Source organism: Crinia signifera, chromosome 11, assembly GCF_055691185.1.
Source record: "Crinia signifera chromosome 11, ASM5569118v1, whole genome shotgun sequence".
Classification (NCBI taxonomy): Eukaryota; Metazoa; Chordata; class Amphibia; order Anura; family Myobatrachidae; genus Crinia; species Crinia signifera.
In genome coordinates, this window is record NC_139227.1 from 76,275,871 (window position 1) to 76,292,555 (window position 16,685).

General features: G+C 42.5%; 1 protein-coding gene across 2 annotated transcripts in view; it reads right to left on the reverse strand.

Moving 5' to 3' along the window:
• LOC146045923 (pre-mRNA-processing factor 39-like) overlaps window positions 1-16,685 on the reverse strand; it is a 53,310-nt gene that overhangs the window by 24,419 nt on the left and 12,206 nt on the right. For both annotated transcript variants that reach the window (XM_083165049.1, XM_083165048.1), the window contains exons 5-6: window positions 2,277-2,444; window positions 1,290-1,440 (exon numbers count right to left, since the gene is read on the reverse strand). In XM_083165049.1, the coding sequence (XP_083021175.1) occupies window positions 1,290-1,440; window positions 2,277-2,444 (319 nt within the window). The remainder of the gene's footprint in view (window positions 1-1,289; window positions 1,441-2,276; window positions 2,445-16,685) is intronic.

Consider the following 16,685-nt stretch of genomic DNA (forward strand, 5'->3'; position numbering starts at 1 on the left):
ATTCAGATGTGGACAGAGTGAGCATCGCTGCTGCTTACTTGGAAGCAACAGCAACGTTTAGATAGGTATTTGTGCTAAGAGGCATCTGGTATAAGTAGATGTCTCCTGCATTGTGGTCCAGTGCTACATCCGAAGACACAGCATTAATCACTTGTGTTAGCATGGGCTGGTTGAGCGACCTACGAGGTAACGTAGGCTTGCCAACGCAGCTCATCCAAATAGGCCAGGAATTATAAGTCAAAAGGAGGAGACACTGGCCATGGCAATCCCAGCGGCAGACTGTCAACTACTTGACGGTTGAATCCGCATTGCGTCGCACGACGTAGGACCCGTACTGCCCATTGACCAAACATAAATGACGTATTAATTTGACCCAAATCAGGCCCTATATGCAAAAGCAATGAGTATTTGCCCTGCATGCACAAAATAATAAATGCATTTTCCTTGGATGGCAACAAGTTTGCTCTTACCTTTGGATCAGGACCTACATATCTTCCCCCCCTTATAGGCTGCCAGGATTCATTAATTTTAGTACAAAGCCTCAATGATAGAACTAGAGAAGAAGGAGAAAACAAGTTCTCCAACAACAGGAGTAATGTGAACTATAGCAAGGAGATCCGAGAACAAAGAGGAAAAACAAGAGCAAGAAGGATAATTGGGCACTTAACTCAGAAAATCTAATGTGAATATAAAAGCTCCATGTTCACTTCCACCCATTTGGGGGGAGGGGGGGGGACATTGGAAACACCAGTTGTCCAAAGGCTGCCTTTAAGGAGGGTATACCGAGTCTGAACAATAGTACAATCTTCATAAAGGATGAGATAACTGAGACATACAAGATCAATCCCTAGATCCCCGAAACTCTACTGACTGCGGAAACGGGCAAATAAAAGATAGTAATCAAGGCTAGAAATTTCAATTGTGTGAGATTCCAAGGGTTCAAAAACAAAGTGCAGCTAGGCAGTGAGCACCAGACTGATCTTAAGTTCTTACAGGACATCTCCTGGATCTTCTGAACTAGAACCCTGCAACTTAAACCCTGTACCCACTCCTCTTGTGCGTGCCCAGGTGCCAGAGACTAATATCATCTAAGAATCCAATTCTTCTATACAATAGTAAAAGACACAGCCTGGTGCCTAATGGAACTGGAAACCCATGCAGTAACCAGATCTCACCAGTAGCGAAAAAGGTCTCTAAATATTTTATGAAATAAAAAGTACTTGCTAAACACGAATTGTTAAGCCACTTTAAAGATGATTCTACAGATATTTTTTAAAAATCATACGCACCGATAATGACTGTATAATGTCCTCTGGTGGACAGTCTTCATCAGCAACCTGATCATTTTCAATTTCAGCCTGAACATTTGAGTGGATCCATTCAAGTTCCTCCGAGCTCAAGATAGCAATAGGTGAATGAGAAGCTACAAACCGTTTAAATCTGTACGGTACAAGAGAGACATGTGCGTTACTATGCAAGCCATATATTATGTGATCTAGAAGAGGGCAGAGAGAAGGCGCTTCATGGTGCAATATAATTTTAAAAGATTTATTGGACAGATAACAAATCCAGGCAAGGCAAAATGAAGACTCGTACCACAAGTAAAAGCACTGTGGACTGAGTACCACACGATTTAAAACAATAGCCACAGGCTAAGCTGCTCACACATCTGCGCAGGAGCTGGATCCACCAGAAAAACCGCTATGCTGGCTTGCAGGGAGGTAGACAGGGGAAATCCACGGACCAAAGCAGCTGATGTGAGGAGAGAGGGAGCGTCGTAGGCCACGACTGTTTTTCTGGTGGATCCAGCTCCTGCGCAGATGTGTGAGCAGCTTAGCCTGTGGCTATTGTTTTAAATCGTGTGGTACTCAGTCCACAGTGCTTTTACTTGTGGTACGAGTCTTCATTTTGCCTTGCCTGGATTTGTTATCTGTCCAATAAATCTTTTAAAATTATATTGCACCATGAAGCGCCTTCTCTCTGCCCTCTTCTAGATTTGCCTGTCTCTGTGGATTCCAGAGTTCCCTCCTGAGAGTGAAGCAGCTGCAGGTCCATAAGTGACTTTGGTGCCCCCTCCCCTTGTTGCTATACAAGGGTATTGTACATTGGTGGACGTTATTTTGATCACACTTGGCGCATAGGTCCATGCCCTTTACAATATATTATGTGATGTTTATAAATTTGTGCAATATACAAAGTTGTATAGTATATTGTGTGTGTGGAAAAAGGAAAGCATAGCACAGAAAACAAGGTTATATTTAAGTCGGGGTGCTTACCTTATAAAATGATACCGATATTGGTCAGTGGGGATACAAAGTACACGGTCGAAAAGTTCTAGTGCCCTTTTCAGTTGACCCCTTTTTATCACCCATTCTATGTAAAGGTTCCACAGTCCATCCGAGCGGTATTCCATGCCGGAAGCCTCCACGGCATCTGTAATCACTCTGTAATATATACATATATAGCATTCTAATCTATTACTACGCAGATGAAAATCAAAACACAAGTACCCTCCTGATCCCAAAAATGTGTACAGTATGCACTGTGCTGTACCGGCCTCAATATAAAGCAGGGGCTGGATACCCAACATCACTTTATTTGAACATACATTGGAAACAAGAAAGGGAAATAAAAAATTTCTAATGAAGAATCACAAACTCCAATAAAAAAATGTACAATTTTAATTTTAAATGGCTTATTATTATTATTATTATTATTAATAATAATAAAAAGAAATTGCTAAGTTTTGGGACACTTTCATCTACTTCAACAACAAACATAATAGAAATCAAGAATTACATATTATGCTTACAACACTTATGTCAGGGGATTTTTTTTTGTTGAGTCCAAAATGCAATGTTACCTTCCAGGAGGCTGGCTACTTTAGTGAACAGACACTGAAATAATAGAGGTGAGCGGTGAAGTTGGTGTACCATTAAATCCATTTCACGGGTAGTTCCTTAGAAGAGCACAAGTAATAGGTCGTGGGCACCAAGAAGCTGGCTATAAAGCTTAAGCCCTGAACACACAGTGCAATTCATTTCCTATTCAATCCCATTTCGAACAGGATCGAATCGCACGGCAGTGTACACATTCGATCTGTACAGTCTATTTTTCTAGTCGATTTCGGTGCCACACATCAGGATTGAAAACCGCTAGATTTAAATTTAATTTTGACTACATAAGCAAAATCGAATAGAAAAGTATTCAAAATCAAACCATGTTTACGAGGCATTACTCCCACACACAGCACCAAGCAAACTTAACAAGGTAAATAAAAATAGACTACTAGTGTAGAGTATATTCAATCAGTGTCGAAACTGCCGTCTTGCCGAGAAGACGGCAGTTTTCGACATGAATACATCGGAAGGGGTTCCGATCTATTCAATCTTATTTTTTTTATTCGACGTGCCGAAAAGCAGGTGTATTGACGGAAGAGCCACTAATTCATCTGCTTTTGACGGAAACACAGCCAAAACTGCTCAAAACCTTCTCAATCCGGCATAACAAGATGCCGGATTAAGGCTGGGAGGATGGCGCCGGATGAGCAGCAGCAGCTTACACAGCGCCGTCCTCCTGTCCGCCGCCGCCCGCACCCTCCCATACATACCCGCCGCCGAGCTGGGTGAGAGCAGCTCACCCGGCACCATCCAGGCTCCCTCTCCGATTCTCGTCGTCTCCCGCGCTCACCCGGTCCGAGCGCCGGCCGGGTGAGTGTCAATCATCGGACAAATCCGACATCTGGATTTGGCCGATGAATTGAATAATGAATGCCAGGTCCATTCCGGCAAAATGGATCCGGCATCAATTGAATATTGCCCATACGATAATTATATGTTCTATTGCTAGAGAGTGTACACAGGGAGATATATAATACATAGCAATGATGCCAGAACCATAATAGGAGAGGACTCTCCACCAGAAGTGCCCTTGATCTAAAGCTGAATGCCAGCAAGTCTACTGAATGATGACCAGAGTTGGCGAGGAATAGCCTGCTTTGCAAGTCAACCATATTATTCCTATACATTAAGGGGTATCCAATTAGCTGTGATGAAACATCAGGAGCAAATACAGACTTTTTCGTAATTTTTCCCCTTTTTTTTCATGCTATGAGAGTGTCTGTTCAAAAAACACATTTACTCCCTAAAACATACAGGATCAGTGAAACCAGTGTGTTTGTGTTTTCAGCCACTGCAGCTCCTTTTTAAGGGGTGCCTTTAGGGATCTGGTTTCTCCTGCCTGAGGGTGAGTGAAACAAAATCCCCATTTGAGCCGCTGCAGCTCCGTTTTCAGGGCTGCCTTTGGGGATCTGGTTTCTCCTGCCAGAGGGCGAGTGAAACAAAATCCCCAGATGAGCTGCCGCAAACACCGGTTTAATGGGGGTATAAGATAGCCCTGGGTGAAGCAATTACCAATGACTGTGGGTAATGGGATATCACCAATAAGAGTATCTAATTACCAAAAAGAATTTAGTCTTGATAAGCCAGCGTGAGCAAAAAAAGGGCTGTGGCCACTGAACACACACAAGTTTTACTGAACCTTTGTGTTTTCAGAGTAAAATGTCGTCGTCCCCACCCACCAAATTCAGCAATATATAAGTGTAGATTTTACTTAAATAAAAAAACCTATGCCTAAAGCTTTCTTTTTAGGGTTTTGGAAAAATACTGATAGAAAGAGACCTGCCCAAAAAGTACCAAAACAGGTTCAGTACAGGGGTGAGAAAAGGTATTAATCATTGGTTTAGACAGCTAGACGCACTGGAGTCACTGCATTTACATTAGTGACTTGGAGTGTTGCCAAAGGTTGATTGTAGACTAGAAAGTCGGAAACTAAAATAAATCCTTACGTGTACGTGTGTGTGTGTGTGTGTGTGTGTGTGTGTGTGTGTGTGTGTGTGTGTGTGTGTGTGTGTGTGTGTGTGTGTGTGTGTGTGTGTGTGTATGTATCTATATATATATATATATATATATATATATTAGCAGATGTATTCAATAAAAGTGATGTACACATTAGGATGCTTTCCGGAATGACTTTATTATGTTAATTTGGAGCATCATAAACTAGAATATAATTGAATACATAAAAAAAAAAAAAAAACACACTCCCACATCCAACTACACATTAAGACCAATTATGTACAGTATGATAGCGTAACAGAATGGAAGCAGCAACTCGTTCCATTCCATGCTCCTTAATCATACATTTACAGATATTAGATCCCATGCCTGTACTTGTAGCCAACATAAAAAAACATGGATATCAGACTTAATTTGGGGTCAACGTAACGAACTTAAAAAAAAAAAAAAGGAAGTACATTAATCTGTGAAACTACACTAAAAATGTATGGAAAGAGATACCACAAAATGTAATCATATAGAGTGCAATGACCTGGGACATGGTGATCATTACAAGACTATGAAATCATTATAGCATAATCAATATGGCAGCAATGTGAAATTAAATATTTAACAACCGTTAAATAAAAGTAACAGAAAAGTGACAAATACATGCAAGTGAAATATGGCTTAAAGGACGACTAATAATTATTGTATGCTAACACGACAAACACCACTTGCATGCAATGCTCAGAGGAAGGGCTTTTACAGGTTATTAGGGAACTAGGAAAGCCTTCTTTATTTATCTCACATAATTACATTTTATCATTTTGGGGCTCACTACAGGTATATCATTCATGATTAAAAATACAATTAAACAGGTTCAAAGTTAAAAGGATGAACAATTATTTAACTTATAAAATCAAGTGAAATGACGGCATTAACACATTATAACAAAGCGTTATATTATACATTATATATCACCATGTACAAAAACATTAAAACAATTGTCAACAACTGACTAAATACTAAGCTTTCAAATAAGGCATATACATTGCGATACAGCCACTGAAGAGTGAGCAAGGCCTCGAAAGCTGCTTATGGTGGTAGAACTTATGTAAGAAGGTGCAGGGATCACGATTGTCCTTCCCGCTTTTAGTCGCTCCTCGATGATAACCCAAGAACAACATTTATTCTCTGTTCTTTCCGTGTACACCTTCCTTCAGGTATGCGTCATTAGGTCGACCGTGAAAAGGTTGACCACTGTTTGTAGACATGCATTAGGTCGACATGGGAAAAGGTCCACATGAGTTTTTCACGTTTTTTGGGTGTCTATGTCAACATAAATCGATATGGTAACCCTATAAGTGTAATGCTGCGCTCGCCATGGTACCTCACTGTGCCCAGCACACCAATATATTCTCCCTCTATGCCCACTGGAATGGTAAAGTATGAACATGTCGGATTTAAAAAAAAAAAACAAAAAAAAAAAACATGTCAACCTTTTGACCACACCGACCTAATGCAGGTCGTCATTTTTTTCATGTGTTGACCTTTTGACTATCCACCTAATAAACGCATAACGTTTCTTCACTAAATACTGAACATAGGAACAGCGGCAGCCTATATATATTGTTTAGACCAGGCATGTCCAAAGTCTGGCCGGGGGCCAATTGCGGCCCATGCCATCATTTCAAGTGGCCCGCAGCCTCCAGCCAGAAATGGGCGGAGCATCAGATGCACGATGCACAGCACAGGACACTAAAGGTGGGGTCCCGGCGAGCGCGCCTTTACCTTGCTGTCTGCAGCAGTGAGGAGGTGCCGGCTGCCAGTTTTCTGGTGAGAGTACGTCCAACCCCTGATCATTCAGAGAAGGGGGGGGGGGGGGGGAGAGAGCTACAGGACAGAGTGGGGAACATACAATGAATGGGGGGCATACAGTGAAGTAGGGGCATGCTGGGGGACATACAGAGAAGGTTGGTCAGGCAGGGGAATATAATGTGAAGGGGGCAGAGCGGGGGACATACAGCAAATGGGGGCAGGCAGGGGGACAGACAGTGAATGGGGGCAGAGTGGGGGACATTCTGATTAATGATTCAAAGAATCAGCATTGGCTAGAATACATTATTGTCAGTATTACAACTAACATCTCAATGTTTCAAACACAGTTAACTATAAATGGTTACGTTTAAACAGTAAAAGTACACGTATTGCTGCTATACAGAAATGTGATGCACTCCATTTAACAGATTCATAAAAGTGCTAAGCCTATCAGAGGACCCTGGAAATATTGGGGTACGGGGGTGCAGTACAGAAACTTGGTCACTTTAAAATCTTCTTTAAAAAGTTCAAACTCCTCCTTAATATCCAACAATGGATGCTAAAACTTCAGTGTTTTTGTTATGTTTTAAAAACAAGACAGTACAGAGCAATATACAGAGAGGAGATAATAGTTTCCCTGACAGCAACACCCCCTGAGGTTGCTGCCACTCAGCCACAAAAAGACCATCCTTTGAGACATTTTGTTGAACTTGCTGGTCAGACTACGGTGACATTTACCATTTCAAAACAGATTAAATTTAAATTTTTCTGGAATGCAACCATGTACACCATTACTGAAGGAGACAACTATCTTATCTAGGAATTTCATGCAAGAGTCTTCAAACCACCAGTGACAACACACTCTGTTGATGGGCACTGAAAAACTGCAACTGCTGTGTAGGAAAAGGCTTCAAATTTGGTGAGAAACCACTAAACTGCTCCAAAGGATGTGGAAGGCCATTTCATGTAACAGGTCATACACCATGGCAACATTGAGCAAAGCAACAAGACAGAAGGTCCCCAGGCAAAGACTTCAAAGCAGACTGGGGTTTTAAAATGTGCTGTTCAAGAAGAAGCACAAAGAAACGGATGTTGATGACCGTAGAGGCAGTGGACGGCCAGGGAAACTTAGTGCATTAGATAAAAAGACACATCATGCTTACTTCCCTTCAAAAACTGAAAATGTAATGCTGCATCATCCGCTCAGAACTTGCAGAAACCAGTGGATCCCAAGTGCATTCATCTTCTGTTTGGGGAAGTCTGGCCAGAAGTGGTCTTCATGGAAAAATTGTGCACAAAAAGCCATACTGTTGATGTGGAAACAAGGCCAAGCGAATCAACTATGCATGAACACAAAGGATCTGGGGTGCAGAAAAATGGCAGCTGGTGTTCTGGACTGATGAATCAAAATGTGAAACATTTGGATGTAACAGACGGCAGTTTGTTCTAGAGAGCAGTACAAAAATGAGTGTATGCAGGTAACAGTGAAGCATGGCAGAGGTTCCTTCTAAGGCTGGGGGTTCATTTCAGCAAATGGAGTTTGGGATTTGGTCAGGATTAATGGTGTTTGAGACATATAGGCAGGTACTTATCCATCATGCAATACCATCAGGGAGGTGTCTAGCTCCAAATTTATTCTGCAGCAGGACAAAGAACAACAAGGAGTCCTGGAAGTGATGAAATGGCCATCACAGAGCGATCTCAACATTTTTTAATCTGACTGTGATTACATGAAGAAAAAAAAACGGTTTGAGCAAGCCTACATACACAGAAGATCTGTGGATATCTGGAACAACCTCACTGCTGAATTCCTTCAAAAACAGTATACAAACGGTGTTCATACCAAATATTGATTTGATTTAGATTTGTCTTCTGCTCATTCGCTTTGCTTTTGGTTAATTGAAAAAATGTAATAAAGGCGGCCAAGTGATAACAACAGCATATCCCTGGTAGGTAACTTGCCAATCATGCAGAAGGCTTGGACGCTGGACACCTACTGCCCAAGTCTCTGTTGTTCCTTGCTGACTGCCACAAAGAATAGAGTCTTGTTATCTGAAGGTCTCACTCCTGGCCTTCCAGAAGGCTAAAAAGGAGCCAAACCTAGAGCTATTTAGTGTGGAGGAACTTTCAAGGGAGTAAAGACCTCTTCCATTTGTGGCCAGGGAAATAATCATGTCTAGCTCAGAACTGAACAAGATCTCGAGAGCGCAGAGTACTTTTGAGCTCAATAAGAAACCCAGGAGTTCTTTTGAGCTCAACATCCATCTCCCAGACTCAATGCCAGAATATACGAAAGAACAGCATAAAATGTTTTTCAAATAAGGTGAAGGAAAGTCTCTAACTCAAACTGAATTTGGTCAAGAATCATGGATTCTCTGGTGCCTTGAATATTTAGAATCTGTATGATAAATCACAATAAAATCCTCTATTCCTTGCATCTGTTCATCATGTTAATGTTCTCTTGGTGGTATAAGGAAACCAAAGAGTCCAATACTGTAGCCAAATCAATTTCCTCCTAAAAACTAGAAAATGGAGAGTCTGATCCTAGCCCAGACTAAAAAACCACCGGAAAGGCCTTGATTGGAGAGGTCATGGGGAAGCACATCATTCCTTGAGGAACTTGCAATGAGCCATGTAAGCTAATAAATAGCTGTCTGTGCTATTTTATTGGGGTAATCCATAAACCATGTAGTATTCTGTATCACATGCCAGTACCCTCTCTAGACTGAGCAATTTGGATTAGCAACTGTAACATGGAAAGTTCTTGTCCTTCCTATAGGTAGGACCATGCATATACTTCCTTCAAGAAAAAGTAGATAAGGGAAGAAAGAGTACAATTCATTCTGGATATGGAAACTGCATGACAGCAAGAAAAGGAAAAAAAACATTGGCCAAACCATTAGCCAAAACCAAGACAGAGGGCCAAAGTGAAAGAGCCCTCTGTCTTTTTGTGTGATTGCCTGTGTGGAAGGACAAAGAATAGCTCCTCTGGGTCAGGACGAATGGGATGACTAACCTGTATGAAAGGCCTCGCATAACCTGGAGTGTGGCTGCCATGACTAACAGCACCAGTCTGATGCAGTACCTCTGTTCCTATGCCTCCAGCGAAGGCCTTCATGAAATATAACTTGCTGATCCCAGAGAGTAGAAATCTGCAAGCCACACCTACAGTGCATTCAGAAAGTATTCACAGCACTTCACTTTTTCAAAATTTTGTTATGTAAAAATTGAATACATTCCTTTATTTCCCATCAAACTTCTACACACAATACATTATGACATTGTGAAAAAGGTTTTATGGAGATTTTTTCAAATTTATTAAACATAAAAAAATCTCAGAAATCTCAAGTACAGAAGTATTCACAGCCTTTGCACAATACTTTGATGCACTTTTGGCAGCAATTACAGCCTCAAGTCTTTTTGAATATGCCACAAGCTTGGCACACCTATCTCTGGCCAGTTTTGCACTTTGCAGCACCTCTCGAGCTCCATCAGTTTGGATGGGAAGTGTCAGTACACAGCTATTTTCAGATCTCTGCAGAGATGTTCAATCGGATTCAAGTCTGGCTCTGGCTGGGCTACTCAAGGACATTCACAAAGCTGTCCTGAAGCCATTCCTTTGCTATTTTGGCTCTGTGCTTAGGGTCGTTGTCCTGCTGAAAGATTTACCACTGCCCCAGTCTGGGGTCAAGAGCGCTCTGGAGCAGGTTTTCATCCAGGATGTCTCAGTATATTGCCGCATTCATCTTTCCCTCTATAAATCAGTAAGTCTCCCAGTTTCTGCCACTGAAAAACATCCCCACAGCATGATGTATTCACCACCATGCTTCACTGTAAGGAAAGGCATTGGCCTGGTGGTGAACGGTGCATAATTTCCTCCAAACAGGACACCTGGCATTCACGCCAAAGAGCTCAATCTTTGTCTCATCAGACCAGAGAATTTTGTTTCTCATGGTCTGAGTGTCCTTTATGTGCATTTTGGCAAACTCCAGGCAGGCTGCCATGTGCTTTTTACTAAGGAGTGGCTTCCGTCTGGCCACTTTACCATACAGGCCTGATTAATGGATTGCTGCATAGATAGTTGTCCTTCTGGAAGGTTCTCCTCTCCACACAGAGGAATGCTGTAGCTCTTAAAGAGTGACCATCGGGTTATGGTCACCTCCTTGACTAGGATCCTTCTCCCCCGATCGCTCAGTTTAGACGGCCTGCCAGCTCTAGAATGAGTCCTGAAAGGGTAAATCTGTTTTAAGGTGCGCTGCTATTTGCCGCTGCTTCAAGGGTTGTCAATCCTCTTAACAATTTAGAAAAAAAGGTACGGGAGAACCAGTGCTGGCTAGGTCTTTCAAATTCAACTGAAATTATACATGTATGACGGTTTCCGTTAAATAAAATGTATTTATTAACACAATTGGTAAAACATTTAAAAATCAATTGATTTTTAAATATGTTTTACCAATTGTGCTAATAAATACATTTTATTTAACGGAAACCATCATATATGTATAATGTCAATTGAATTTTAAAAACATAGCCAGCGCTGGTTTTCCCGTCCCTTTTTTTCTAGAATGAGTCCTGGCGATTCCAAACTTCTTCCATTTACGGATGATGGAGCCCTCTGTGCTCATTTGAGACCTTCAAAAGCAGCAGATATTTTTCTGTATCATGGGATAGACAGGTTGGATACAAATGCGCAATCCCTACTGCTGAATAACAAATAATATATGACCACTCTCTGGTGAAGTAAAAAACTGGACAAACATACATAAAACATAGAACATAAAAGTCCTCTGGGGCCTGATTCAGCACCTGGTATCAGGGCAGATGGTGTCATAGGGCAGTATTCAATGAGAAAAGTTCTCCGTGTTTTGTGGAGAATTTGTGCTTTGTTCGCCTTGGATGGAGCATTTTGCTCTCCAAAAGCGAGCAACCCTATTCAATGTGCCATTTTCTCCATCGGAGAACAGAGAATAATGGATGGTTCTCCATCTGTTACTCTCCGCCACTCTCCGCGTGTTGTCAATGGGATTTTGCATGGAGATTCTCCGTCTCTCTCCGTCACTCTCCATGAGTGTATTCAATGTGAAATGTTCTCCGTCTTTCTAAGTGACTTTCTCCGTGTCTCTCCGTGTAGCAATTCTCCATCTTTTGATGGAGAGCTGGAATGTGAACTTTTAAACTAAAAGGTTTTTTTAAGAAATTTTGTTGTCAAAAAATCAGTTTTTTTTTTTCTGTGAAGGGGCATGTTATTTTTATTCATGTGCTTATAGCACATGAATATATATTTAATTTTAAAAAAAATATTTTTTTAAATTTTTTTTTTTTTTTTTTTTTTACACAGTGCAGCCAGCAGGGGGCCGGAGCGCTCGAGACGCTCATTAGATATTCATATATTCACTGCACCCGAACGTAACTATGCACGAACGGTGCAGTGAATACTGGGTCCCCCGCTGGCTATAGGGGGGTGCAGCCTGGGTCCTGGAGAGCCCCCCTCCCCTCCACAGTCCTCTGGAGCAGCCAGGGAGACTTTAATCTCTCTGGCTGCTTCCGGCTCCCTGAAAGCTCCCTGCTCCCTGCAGGGGTTAAGACTCTCCGCGAGTGGCGGAGAGCATCAGCCACATTGAATAGAGGGAGCAGGAGTGGCAGAGAGCCCTCCGGGACACAGAGAGTGCATGGAGAGCGAAATAAAACGCTCTCCATGCACGGAGAACTTTTTCATTGAATACTGCCCATAGACAGTCCAGAGTGTAGCTCAATTGAGTAAGAACAAAGTCCTGCAATCAGGGTAACTGGGTCCTGCAACCAGGATAACGGCTGTATGAAAGTTGATGAAAGGGTCTTGGAGGGTTGGAAGGGATTTACCTTGTATCCAGATACTCACTGACCACAAAAAAAAAAAAAAATCGAAAAAAGTCTGCCGACAGACTATACTCCCACTGTGATGCCTTGAAGACAGTCTGGAGTCCGATTCCTCTGTGTAACCTCAACGCGTTTCACCTGTGAACAGGCTTCGTCAGGAAGAAATTGCAGAGTGATGTGGTACCTTGGTAAATGCTTTTTTTTATCCCCATGCCGCCTCATCTGTTAATCAGGGCTTCTGCCCTTTCTCCCCGTCACTTCTGGGATTCTTGGCGTTCACTTCCGCCCTCATTGCGTGTCACTAGCTTGTAGTAACAGGTGCCATGTCCCGGGTTCTCTGCCCGTTTCGTACGTCACTTCCGCCGATTACTGGCGCTCAATAAACGTTTAAATTTAAATGGTAGGGCAGTAAGACACATATCCATTCATGCAGTTCTGGCAATAAACGCATTATGAAGCCTGTTATATGAAGGGCGGATATACCCATCCATCTAGGGGAAAGCTTTTACTGTAGCACCGGATGGCTGAGGTGTGCATCCCAAAATTGCACACCGTACACGGCAGCGGAAGTGACGTATGTAAAGGGCATAGGACCCGAGACTCGGCACCTGCCGCCATAGCGCACATTAAGGGCAGAAGTGAGCGCCAGTAATCGGCGGAAGTGACGTACGAAACAGGCAGAGAACCCGGGACATGGCACCTGCTACTACAAGCTAGTGACACGCAATGAGGGCGGAAGTGAACGCCAAGAATCCCGGAAGTGACGGGGAGAAAGGGCAGAAGCCCTGATTAACAGATGAGGCGGCATGGGGATAAAAGAGCATTTACCAAGGTACCACATCACTCTACAATTTCTTCCTGACGAAGCCTGTTCACAGGTGAAACGCGTTGAGGTTACACAGAGGAATCGGACTCCAGACTGTCTTTAAGGCATCACAGTGGGAGTATATTCTGCCGGCAGACGTTTTTCGATTTTTTTGTGGTCAGTGAGTATCTGGATACAAGGTAAATCCCTTCCAACCCTCCAAGACCCTTTCATCAACTTTCATACAGCCGTTATCCTGGTTGCAGGACCCAGTTACCCTGATTGCAGGACTTTGTTCTTACTCAATTGAGCTACACTCTGGACTGTCTATCACACCATCTGCCCTGATACCAGGTGCTGAATCAGGCCCCAGAGGACTTTTATGTTCTATGTTTTATGTATGTTTGTCCAGTTTAAGTATACCGGTATTAGGAGACACACTCCCCTTCTCTTACTTTGTTTTAAGTATATTTTAGAAAATTGCCTTTAAACATTGTGTTTTTGTGCACAAGAAAATAAAACCTATTTTTACTTCACCAGAGAGTGGTCATATATCATTTGTTATTCAGCAGTAGGGATTGCGCATTTGTATCCAACCTGTCTATCCCATGATCCTTTTGCAAAGGTGTTATTGTAGTGCACCTTAAGATATTCTGCAGCAGCCCTTCTATATACTGCAGGTACAGCGCAGTCTTGTATTCTCTTTTTTTCTAGATAATTTTTCTGCACCCTTCCCCAGATTGGTGGCTCAAGACAATTCTGTCTCAGAGTCTACAGACAATTCCTTTGACTTCATGCTTGGTTTGTGCACTGTCAAGTGCATGTCATACAGACAGGTGTGTACCTTTCCAAATCATGTCCAGTCAACTGAATATACCACAGGTTGACTCCAATTAGGCTGTAGGAACATCTCAAGGATGATCAGTGGAAACAGGACACACCTGAGCTAAATTTTGAGCTTCATGGCAAAAGGCTGTGAATACTTATGTACATGTGATTTCTTCGTTTTTTTGGTACTTGTTTCCTAGCACGGCCACCACGATTTCTATCGTGGTGGTCGTGTCGGGTGCATACCAAAACGCACACGATGCGACCGACGCGATGTACCCGATTTCTCCATAGGCTTCAATGTTAAAATAATTTAAAATTGAAGCCTATGGAGAAATCGGGTCCATCGTGTCCATAGGCTTCAATGTTAAATTATTTTAACATTGAAGCCTATGGAGAAATCGGGTCCATCGTGTCCATAGGCTTCAATGTTAAAAAAATTTTAACATTGAAACTGAGTCCATTTAACATAGTAAAAAATGGTAAAAGGGCCAATATGGGCCATTTCTCATTGGGTATGGCCCCGTCATGTGTGTAAAAAAGAATGGCCCCCCATTGTGGCCGCCACCCACACGATTGACGCGAACCCGAAGCGTGGCGAGCGCAGCGGTGCGCGTCCTCCGACCTTTTCATTCCCCTACTATCCACGTCAGCGTGGAGTTGAGAATAGATTAGTGTGGCGAGCGCAGCGAGCCCCGCGAGGGGACGCTGATACCTTCACAGATCCCTGCGTCCCCTCGCGGGCTTCACAGGTATCAGCATCCGCTCGCCACGCTTCGGGCTCAGTGGCTCGCTGCGCTCGCCACACTAATCTATTCTCAACTTTACGCCGACGTGGATAGTAGGGGAATGAAAAGGTCGGAGGTCGCGCACCGCCGCCCCTCGCGGGCTCGGTGCGCTCGCCAAGCTTCGGGTTCGCGTTAATCGTGGGGGTGGCGGCCACAATGGGGGGCCATTATTTTTTACACACATGACGGGGCCATAGCCAATGAGAAATGGCCCTTATTCGGCCTTTTCCCATTTTTTACTATGTTAAATGGACTCAGTTTCAATGTTAAAATAATTTAACATTGAAGCCTATGGACAAATCGGGTCCATCGCATAGGCTTCAATGTTAAAATATTTTAACATTGAAGCCTATGGGGAAATCGTGGGCATCGCGTTGGTCGCGTCGTGTGCCTTCTTAAGGCACACGACCGACGCGATGTACCCGAGTACTGCTTTTTTCAAAGGAAATTGCGGGCATCGTGTGCCTTAAAGTAAAGGCACACAATGCCCGCGATTGTGGCCGTGATAAGAAACAAGTACCGGGTTTTTTTTTATACAATTTAAAAAAAATAAAACTTTCACATCGTCATTATGGTATATTTTGTGTAGAATTTTGAGGGGGGAAATGAATTTATTCCATTTCTGGAATAATGCTGTAACATAACAAAACGTGGAAGAAGTGAAACGCAGTTAATACTTTCCGGATGCACTGTACATTGCATGCTCAAAAGATATCCCATTCTGGAAGATGCCAGGCAACAGGAAAAATACCATCTCTCAGTGGCAGTGGGCACAAATTTAAAAAAGAATGATCGCAGCAGCATACAAGGTTTGGATGGGGTAGGGGCTTGGGCTTTATTGGGATGTTTAAAGTAGCCATGCTTTTGTACTGCACATCTGTATCACATTTTTTTCAAGTGTCCCAATGAATGTAAGAACACAACAATGCAGCCGAGTACACAAGTATACACCCTTCCAATGACCCTGCAAAAACAAGAACCCTGACAATCAGCTTACAATGTTAAAAACATTGTGGGTTAAAATTCACAAATACTATCTGCAAATATGATGTACGTGTCTTCTAAAATCTATAGAAAACTCCACTGGGATTAAATTATGGCAGAGGTAGAACTTCTAAAGCTCCATACACACGGAGAGATTGTTTGCACAGCGATACAATGCTCAGCGACCAAATTGCTTATTGTCCAGAGACATTCTGCTCCCTCGACCTTTGCAGGGCTACGTCGCGGGAGCGTGCTCCCGGCAAACGTCGCCCTGTGTTCACAGGGATATGGTCGCTCAGCGGCCATATTTCCGGCGATTGTGGCTGAAATCGCCCCGTGTGTACGGCGCTTAAGAGACATAAAACAATTGCAGCTATTTACAAAAATGCTAGAGAACGCCAAATAGAAAACCATGGCAACATTTATATAATTTATTATCAATAGCACATATATTAATGCATAGAAATGATCACAATATTAAAATATTTTATAGTAGTGGAATAGACTTTGGATGGCTGGTCACAGTGTCAGACTGGTGGAAGAGGTCTCCCACGGGAAAAAAAAAAAAATTCTTCCTGGCCTCTTAAAAGCACAAAAAAGAAATGCCTTCAACCTGTCAAAACAGAAACCAGACACATGCAACAAAAAAAAAACATAGTACCGTGACAGAATAGAGAAAATAAATGAATGTACAATAAAAAACAGCCCGAACCGGAATCATGAAATCGTTTCAATTTAATCATTGAAATAAGAAATTGGGTTACTGAA